The 9,388-nt window shown below is 57.3% G+C and overlaps 1 protein-coding gene across 1 annotated transcript in view; it reads left to right on the top strand.

Annotated features, from left to right (window-relative positions):
• NAPA (N-ethylmaleimide-sensitive factor attachment protein, alpha) overlaps positions 1-9,013 on the top strand; it is an 11,530-nt gene extending 2,517 nt beyond the window's left edge. Inside the window, exons 3-12 of the mRNA XM_010567181.1 lie at positions 1,710-1,850; positions 2,079-2,195; positions 4,953-4,999; positions 5,333-5,410; positions 6,918-6,973; positions 7,400-7,484; positions 7,595-7,699; positions 7,959-8,027; positions 8,376-8,426; positions 8,563-9,013. Of these exons, the coding sequence (XP_010565483.1) occupies positions 1,710-1,850; positions 2,079-2,195; positions 4,953-4,999; positions 5,333-5,410; positions 6,918-6,973; positions 7,400-7,484; positions 7,595-7,699; positions 7,959-8,027; positions 8,376-8,426; positions 8,563-8,664 (851 nt within the window). The 3' untranslated portion in view covers positions 8,665-9,013. The remainder of the gene's footprint in view (positions 1-1,709; positions 1,851-2,078; positions 2,196-4,952; positions 5,000-5,332; positions 5,411-6,917; positions 6,974-7,399; positions 7,485-7,594; positions 7,700-7,958; positions 8,028-8,375; positions 8,427-8,562) is intronic.
• Positions 9,014-9,388: the final 375 nt, after the last annotated feature.

The following is a 9,388-nucleotide window of genomic DNA, read 5'->3' as shown; positions in this document are numbered from 1 at the left end:
TTGTGGGTGGGGGGGGGGGGGGGTGTTAAACTTTAAATTCTGCCATGCACAGTCCTGGCTGGTGGTGCGTCTCTGTGGGGGCTCGTCAGGGCTGACGGAGTTCTGCTCCCCCCTGCCCCTCATCGTACTGGCGAAGGACAAACCCCAGGGGTTTGATTTGTCCCCTTGGTGCTGCTCAGACTCATCTCTGTGCACAGACCAGGCCGGTTTCATGCCCATGCTGCCTGACCAGGCCTGGCTTTAACTCCGGCTTTACACAACTCCAGCGCTAGGGGAGAAACGAGAGGTGCCCCTTGCTTAATGTTGCAAAATTTGGCTTTAACAGGGTGATTTCATAAACAAGAGCAAGCCCATCCCTTGCCTGATAAGGGGGAGGTTTGTTTTCCTGGGGCTGTGGTTGGGAAGGAGATGCTGGGGACAGGTTTTGTGCATGAGAGGGACCACAGCAGTGGTTTCTGCTGCCCTTTGCTTCGCCGTGCCATTGCGTTTCCTGCAGCTCGCCCTCCTTAATGTTATTCAGTAGCTCCAAATTAACATGAGATGGAAAACTCAAGCATTTAGGTATTAAACGGCAATTTCTAATCGCAGCTGGGATTCTCTTGAGTTAAAAGGCAGTTTTGTAAAGCTCTGAGATCTCCATGGTCGTCTCAAACAGCCTTAAGCCGTCATCAGCCCTGCGCACGTGAAGTCTGGCTGCCGAAATCCGCCAGATGCTTATTGCCCTTTTATCCCGCTTATCAGCCGGCGTTCAGTGGGGACGGCATCGCTGGGAACGCGGTTTGTTCCTTGGGCGGAGCGGCTGCCTTGATGCTTTCCTTATTTTTTTAGGGGAGCGGGAGAACTTTGCTGCTCAAACCAATCTGAACTGGTGGAGCTGCTGACTCTGGCGAGTCGCTCCTGCCAGGCCCCTGCCATGTCTCTGACTGCAGGTTTCTAGTGAAAGGGAGGAAACGTGAGCAAAACTGCCCAAGCTTGTGCTTAGAAAAAGCCTCCAAAACACAAATATGACTGTAATAAGCTCCCTTGAGTCACCAGCCAGGATTTCTAATCAAAATCGGTGAGGTCGGTAGAGGAATGCGCTTTCTAGCAGAGCTGGAGAGCTGGAAGGTGGTGCTGCTGTCCTGCAGACCCTGCATTTCAAAAACAGGTCACTGTTGGATGAGCTGGCTCCCTCCTCACTCCCCTCAGGCTGTTTTGGGGGCCGGGAGGATACTGCAGCGGGTGCTGGCTGTGCCCCCGGTGGCAGAGGGAGGGCTGTGAGCTAGGGCTTCGCCGAAAGGAGCAACGTGGTTTCGTTTGGGACTGGCACTTCACCCCTTTGCTGCGGGAGTGATTCCTCTGCTCGTTAATTATTAATAAAAAAGTGCTTCTGTGAAGGACTGACCCAGCTCCCACTGTCAGCAGGGAGATTTAGAGCAGGGAAGGGTTGGGATTCTTCCCCATGGCTGTGAGCATGGCTTCTCTGGCCGTGCGAGCTACTGGGCCATCTGTGAGCTTTGGCTCGGAGCAAGCAGGCAGCAAACCCGCTTTTTTCTCCCTGTTGGCCTCTGTTTTAACTGCAGCTTCCCAAGAGAGTGCTGCAGGGGCCCGGTCTCTGCCCCTCGAGCTGGGAGAGACTCGGCTGTGTCAGCAGCTCGCCCCAGGGAGCCTCTCTTGCTCTTGTTGGCAGCTGGAGTGAAGCAATGCGATTTTTTTTTTTTTTTGCTCAGGCACAGGGTTTGAGCTTCCCAGCAGGCATTTATGCAATGCCTGGCTTCTGTTTGCTTCCAGGGGCTCCTCCAGGATAGAGGAAGCATGCGACATCTACGCCCGAGCAGCAAACATGTTCAAAATGGCCAAAAACTGGAGCGGTACGTACACGTGTGGCTGTGAGCTGTTTCCCTGAGCTGGGGGTGCAGTCTCCTCACCTTCTCCAGGGAGGAGTGAACACCTCTGGGTCTGAAAGCCGGCACAGGCTCAATGCTGCTGGCTTATTTTAGCTTGATTTTGAGTTGACTAACCTGCCTGCACCTAGCTTTTCCATCCCATCTCTATGAAATGGTTAAGACGATGCTCCTGAGCTTCCTCTCCTTCTCCAGCCGCAGGGAATGCTTTTTGCCAGGCGGCACAGCTCCACCTGCAGCTGCAGAGCAAGCACGACGCAGCCACCAACTTTGTGGACGCAGGCAATGCCTTCAAGAAAGCTGACCCACAAGGTAAGGACTTGATTTCCCTCCAGCCTTTCAGAGCTGGGGATTTTTCAGCCTCTCAAGCTAGGGAGCATGCATAGAACGCCCCGATTTCAGTTACCAGAGGCTGCGTGTTGTGCCTATCCGCTGGGTTTTTGCCCGTTACACAAGGGTTTCTCCTTGGTGTGTGTTATCCCATCCTTTCGACACCTTTGGGAGCGAGCCGAGATGCTGTGGGCTGGATTTGATGTGCTTCCCCCGAGCTGCGAGTCACTCTGGTAGCTGACGGCAAGCAAAGTTCACCTCCACAGCCAGCGTGCCTGCCAGATGACGTTGGTTTCCCCCCCCCACTTCCGCGGGAATCCCTGTGCTGCCTGCCGAGCCCGACTCTGAGCATATGGCTTCAGCTGAAGCTGCAGAAGGGTTTTGGTCGTGATTCACACGCCACGCGTGGATCGCGCTTCATTTGGCTCCCTTCACTCCAGCGTTAGAGCAGCTCCTGGGCTGTTGGGAGCCGAGCCGGGGAGGAGGTGTTCTGGGCTTGATGGACCAGCTGAGAGTAAACGCTTCTCCTTCTCGATGGCTGGTGTTTCAGCTGGCTTTGGTGGGACGGGTGATGAGTTGAGGTGTCCTGCATGTTCCTCTGCGGGTGATTTGGATCCTAGCTCTCCTCTGCCTGATCTGGAGCACAAGAGGGGAATATAGTGGTGGAAGCTGACGAGCATGGGCTGTTGGGTTTAGGATACGAAGAGAGGAAGGAGCATGAGAGTTGGTCTTGCTTTCCTTGCATTTCCCCATGCTGTAGGGGAAAGCTTTGCTGTTCCTGGCAAGCTGCCTCGCTAGTTTACTGTAGCCCCCAGGGTTATCTGTGCCGGGGCCGGATCAGTTTGGGTGATTTTCAGAGAAGATAATGAAATAACCTGAGGAGAAAACAAATTTAATCTCCTGGAGGATTTGTTTAATCTCCCAGAGATTTATGTTCTGATTATCCGCTCACGCTGCTCTCGACCTGAGTTTTCCTCTCTCGGGTGGCTGTGTGAGCCGGTGTGCTGAAACGTGCTGGCTCCTCCACCCCAGCGCATTGTGGCTTTTGGTAAACTGGAGGGAAAAGGCGGAGGCTGAGCCTGCCTCTTCCTAATCGGGGCAAAAACCTTCCTGAATACACGGGAATTCACTGTGGTGGGGATGGGTCCGTGCTAGATGGAGACTTCTGGCAGGTGAGGTGTTCAGTGGGGCCGGCTGGACAGGCCAGGATAAAGACACAACCTTGTGGGTGAACTTGTGGAGAGAAAAACGTGGTTGAACGCCGTCTGCGTGTCCACGACTGCCTCTTCTCGGTGAACTGACTTTGTCCTCAGAGCTGGCTAAAGGCCCTGCAGCTGCTTTTACCCAGGAGCTGCAGGCAGTGGTGCTGGAGGGACCTGCTCCTGCCCTCAGACCTGAGCGTCCATGCTGCCGTGGTCCCTTGGGTCAGCCGTGACACGAACTGGGGATCCTGCCCCGCTCCCTTCTCTTCCCCCTGCCGCTCCCATCTCTCCTCCACTGTGAACCGCCGTCCCGCGTACCCGGGGCTGGGTGCGGTGAAGACACGGCTGTGGCAGCCGTCAGTCAGATGGCAGCTCCTGCGCTGCTCGGCTCCCTGGTAGGGAGCACTGCGAGCCTGACAGCTGGGAGCAGTCAGAAAAAGATCCATCTCCTGGAGCCTGGCATTTAGCTGCAGCAGAGTTCCTCCCACGCCTCTTTGGAGTCAGCAAGGGGAAGGCACCTCCTCCTGAAATACAGCAAAATGCTGCGGCTTCAGCCCCCCTGTCCTGGACCGTGGCGGATCTGGGCACTTGTCTGAGCAACAAGCGCATCTCCCTTTGGATAACCTTCTGGGGTGAAACACCACAGAGAGGGCCAGGTCTGAGTTGATGCAGCGTTAAATCCTACCCCACGGTCTGGGGAGAGGCTGTGGAGGACTCCTGCCTCGGTCCTGTGGGGTAGAAGGGGGTCTGTGGAATTACTGCAGGGGCTTTTCCCTTCACAAGGACTGCATCCCAAATGTTTAGGGGTCTGCATCTCAAATGCCCTACACCCCAAACAAAAGCCTTTTGTTCTGGGAAACAAATAACCTTACTCATGCCTCCCAGCTCCCAGGCTGGCCCAACGGCACAGGCTACTGGATGGAGCGTGTCTGGGTTCTGCTTTTTGCTACCCACCTGTTCTGGGGACCTCAGGAAATGTGTCCTGTTCCCCTCCCCTGCTCCCATCCACCCTGGGGCACGGTGCACTGTGAGCAGGGCTGTGGTGGAAGCATAGCAGCACCAGCTCCTTGGCATTTGGCAAGCTCGGAGGCTGCTGTTAAAGCCTAAACCTCTCTGCCTGCCCCTTGGCTTCGGATAACTCCTGTCTGCAGGAGTTACCTACAAAAGCAGAGTTGCCGATCTTGTTAGAGGTGGTCTGTGATCAGAAACCTCTGATACGGCGTCCGTGGGCTGCCTGGTGCAAACTGGCTGACTCTTGGCCATCAGCTGCTGGAATGCTGGGGCATGGGGATGCGACGGTGCCAGCAGAGAGTCTTTGATTTGCTCTGCCGTTCTCTGATGGTCGCTGTCACCACTCGCATGCTCTAAATTTCCCTCGAAGCCTGTAGCCTCAGCTTGAGTAGGTATTGATCTTTGAGTGTGCTATAAATACAGCTCCCTTGCTTTGGGGGGAGGCTGGGAGCGGGAGGGAGGGGTGGCAAACAGCACCACTCTTCCAAAACGCCCGTGCTCACAAATCTGTTCTTTTTCTTCTCAGAGGCCATTAACTGTTTGATCAGAGCTATCGAGATCTACACAGACATGGTAAGCCTGGCCGTGCTCCTCTCACTAGGAGGGAGGGTGGCAAGGCCAAAGGGACTGACCCACCTCTCTGCACCCTCAGCTCAGAGAGATCAAGGGGGGCGGTTTATGTCCAGCTTGCTGGCTTTGCATAGGGCCGAAACCCGTGCCCAGTGAGACCTGGAGGCAAATGCATGGTGGGCAGGGGCCAAAGCCTTCCCTGAGCGCTGGGAATGGCAAGTTTGGCAGCGCTGCCTGCCCTCGGAGCAGCTTTCCTGCTCCCGTTGGGCTTGGAGAGCTCTTCCCAACACCCCGGTGAGTCCCAGCCCAGGTGTGCAAACTCCTTTCTGCTTCCAGGGTCGGTTCACCATCGCTGCGAAGCACCACATATCGATAGCGGAAATCTATGAGACGGAGCTGGTGGACATCGAAAAGGTAAACATGGGGTAAGAGAGGGGAATGCCGTAGGGCAGGTGGCTGGCTGTCAGGGCACAAGGAGGCACAGCTGTGCATCCTCTGGCTTTCCTAAATGCCACCTTCAATTCAAGCAGAGATTTGGAATAGGTCAAAACCTGGAGGCTTCTTGGCTCCGGAGGGCTTTGCTGATTCATCGCAACCCCGGCAGATGAGCTCGGAGCTGTCATACCTGCTCAGGGTGACGTACCCTCAGCAGGTCACCCTTTGCCCTCAGGCTGTTCTTGCTTCTTCCCTGAAACGCGCCCGCTGCTCCTCTGATGTCTGCTGGCTGCCGTTGCGGTGGCTTTAAGCCCCAAATACCAGCGATGCTTCCTGGTGTGTGTCAGCCCTGCGCAAACCCAGGAAGATGCTTGGAACAGCCTTGACGCTGCAGCTAATGAAAGGGAGAAAAAAAAAAAAAAAGGCTTTGGGCTTGCGTGGGCATCTGGGAAGTGCGAGAACAGTTTGACTGGAGCCATCTGAGAAGAAATCGCCGCTACGGATGGAGGTAGCGAAGCCCTCCGGCTTCCTGGAGGCTCAGGTGCTTGCGGGGTCCCGCAGGGCTGCCTCCACAGATGCTGTTCCTACCCCTGTGGCTCCGGATTCTGACTCAGTGGGGTGGTTTTTTTTTTTTCCTTGGGGGATAAACGAGGTTCATTTTAAAGGGAAACAAGTTTTTTCCACATCCTGCATGGATCTAATTCAGGCTTCTGCTCATTTCCCGAGTTAATTTAGGGCTGTTCTTGACACTTCTCCCAGCAAGCCTCTCCGACACCCTCCTTGACAGCTCCTGGGAGTAACCCATGGTGCCGTCTTGCCCTGTTCTCTGATGGGTTCCTTGGAGAGAATAACATAGGGATTTGCCCTCGAGGCAGGACTTTGGAGCTCTGGGAACAGGCTGAGCTTGCTCAGCTGGATTTGTGAGCTCCCATCAGGAAAACCTCCTCTTCCTCGGCACCGATCCCATGCGTTCTGTGGCAGCGATACGATTCGTCTTCAAATTTAGCTGCCCAGTAGGTCCCCAGCCTGTTGGCAGGAGATGGGTGTGAAACGCGCCCACAGGCAGCCAGGAGATGAGCCGCCCCCTTAAAGAATGGGCTGAAAAGAGAAAAATAACTTTCCTCTGGGGAGGGAGCATATCTTTGCTCATCCCGGTAAAGCTGCAACGTGCCAGGATGCTTGCTGGGCTGGCATCTCACCCCCAAGCCCTCTTGCCGCACTGACCTTGTCTCGGTGGGGAGCTGCCGGCCAGTTGCCACCTTGGGATGGGAGCCGGCCGCCGCAGCCAGCACAGATGGCAGTGCGGGCAGCGGAAGCTGCGTGGGCGGCTGGGAGCAGGCGTGCGCCCTGCAAGGCCAGGCTGGGGAGGATTCTCCTGAGCATTGCTACAGGCTCTGTGGCTCCCATATCTTTGTATTTTTATATGTATATATATGTATTTTTTTGGCGGTGTGCTACGCCCTGACCGTGTTTGCCTTCCTCCTAGGCGATAGCCCACTATGAGCAGGCTGCGGATTACTACAAAGGGGAAGAGTCCAACAGGTAAAGGCAGAGCAGCCCTGCCCGTTCCCGGCACTGCAGGAGCTGCCGGAGCAGCTCTCCCCATGGGATCGGTGCTCCGGCACGGCGTGGGCTGGGTCAGGAAACAGATGGTGGCCGAGTTTCTGTCTCTGAAGCGACATCCCCCTCTGAAGCAAGCAGCCGATGGGTGTTTTCACTGCTGCTTGCTTCCTTTCTCATCCCTGCCACCGGTTTCTGAAGCTTTCTATGTGCCATGCTGGGGGCAGAAGAGAGCTCCCGGGCTTTTGCCCCCCACCATGGGGAACCCCAGTTCCCAGTGTTTGGGTGGGAACTGGGGTGTCAGCGGCGTGGGGGGGCCTTGCCAGTGGGGTTACGGCTCCGTGGGCAGTACAATACTCCTGGCAGAGAGCCCTGCCCTGAGCTCTCTCGGCTTTCCTTTCCCCACAGCTCTGCCAACAAGTGCTTGCTGAAAGTGGCCACTTACGCGGCCCAGCTGGAGCAGTACCAGAAAGCTGTGGAAATCTATGAGCAGGTCTGTGCCTCCTGCCCAACACACGTCTCGGGAGAGCATCCTCCGGCAGAGCTCCCTAAATAATTCGGGAAATCTCCAATCCCCGTCCCCATCCCGATTGTCTTCTGCAGGTGGGCACCAGCGCGATGGATAGTCCCCTGCTGAAGTACAGCGCCAAGGAGTACTTCTTCAAGGCGGCCCTCTGCCACTTCTGCATTGACATGCTTAACGCAAAGGTGGGGGACAGGGCATGGAAACACCCCTGGCACCGGCCAGTGGAGGGTTGGGAAGGGGCTGGGGGGGTCTCTCCTACCCTCCGGGCTAGCGGGGACACGGGGATGCTGCCTCTGCTAGAAATAAGCTCCCAAAACGAGCCCACCCATGGGAGCTGCTCCCCTCATGGGTGCTCCTCTTCCTCGTGCCCCTTCCACCTCATGCCCCTTCTGCCTCATGCCCTTCCTCCTCACGGCCCTTCTTCCTCCTCCTCCCCTCCAGCTGGCCGTGCAAAAGTACGAAGAGATGTTTCCAGCCTTTACGGACTCCAGGGAGTGCAAACTGGTCAAGGTGAGCAGCAGAATTCCCCTCCTTCCTCTCAGCTACGTCACGGGGACGGAAACGCCGCCGGGATGGCTTCCCGATCCTGGGGAGCGTGATAAAGGGCCGGGGGCTGGGATGAGCTGCAGCCTGGTTGCTCCCCGGGAAGCTCCTGGCTGCGGTGGGCTCGGCTCTGGCCAGCCCAGGCAGCTCTGTCCCCCCCCACCGTGTTCCAAATCTGTTCTTGAGGAAGACGGGAGTGAAGCCAAAGTGAGCAGAGGGTTTTTGGGAGGGTTCCCCCTCCTCGGGGGAGCGGAGGGTTGGGGGGGGGGTGTCCCCTCACTCATCCCCCTCCCCTTCCCTGCTTTTGTCTTCTAGAAATTGCTGGATGCTCATGAGGAACAGAACATCGACGGCTACACCGATGCGGTAGGTTTAATGCTGGTGCCAGTAAAACGCGGGAATTCACCCCAGACACGAAGGTGGAAGGAGCCCCCTCCTCCCCCTCCAGCTTCCTCCCAACTAACGCCTTCATCCTCCTCCTTCTCCTTTCTCCCCCCGCTAGGTGAAGGAATACGACTCCATCTCCCGGCTGGACCAGTGGCTCACCACCATGCTGCTCCGCATCAAGAAAACCATCCAGGGCGAGGAGGAGGACTTACGCTAGGCAGTTGCCCCCTGATCTTTGCAGACACACACCCCCCCTCAATTCCCCTTTTCTGGAGCCATTCCCATTTTCCGGAGCTGCCCCCGCTCCCCCCCTCCTTGTACATGGACCCCTCTTCAGATATTTAATGGTGTAATATATTCCCTGGGAGCCCGGGTTTGGAGCTCTCTCCCTCCACCCTCCCTTCGCTCCAGGGGTCCCCGTTCTCCCTGGGGGCTGCGGGTATAGTGTGTCCCCCCCGCCCAGCCCTGGGAGGGGTGAGGAGGAGGAGGAGGAGGAAGGGCAGGGGCTGCTGCATGCGATGGCGTCGACGGCAGGGCTTGGCTGGCTGTACTGCATCCTCGCAAATAAAAACGTTGCATGAGTGGAGATGGGCCAGGGCCTGTGTTGGGGGGGGGGCACGGACGGGGGGGGGGGGCCCCCCCCCCCCTTAACCCCCAAAACCCCCAGTGCTGGGGCTGACTTCACCGCCCCCAAAGGATAACACCATCCCTGGTCTCGTTAAGGCTGCCGGGGGGTGTTAATTAACGAGCCTGTGCCGTACCCTGCCCCACAGACCCCCACCCCCCGGGGTCCCACTCTTGCCCCGGGGTCCCTGTTGTGCCCCATCGCGTCCCCTAGGCGCCGCCCACTCGCTAACGCCCCGCCTCAGAGGCGGGGTTTCATATCACGCCCCGCCCCGGAGGCGGCGGAACGCCAACGATCGCCCCGCCCTCCCCCGGGG

This window comes from Haliaeetus leucocephalus, unplaced genomic scaffold, assembly GCF_000737465.1.
Source record: "Haliaeetus leucocephalus isolate CR32 unplaced genomic scaffold, Haliaeetus_leucocephalus-4.0 Scaffold227, whole genome shotgun sequence".
In the NCBI taxonomy this organism is placed as follows: domain Eukaryota; kingdom Metazoa; phylum Chordata; class Aves; order Accipitriformes; family Accipitridae; genus Haliaeetus; species Haliaeetus leucocephalus.
The sequence above is the reverse complement of the archived record's forward strand: the minus strand, read 5'-3'. Positions and strand labels throughout refer to the sequence as shown.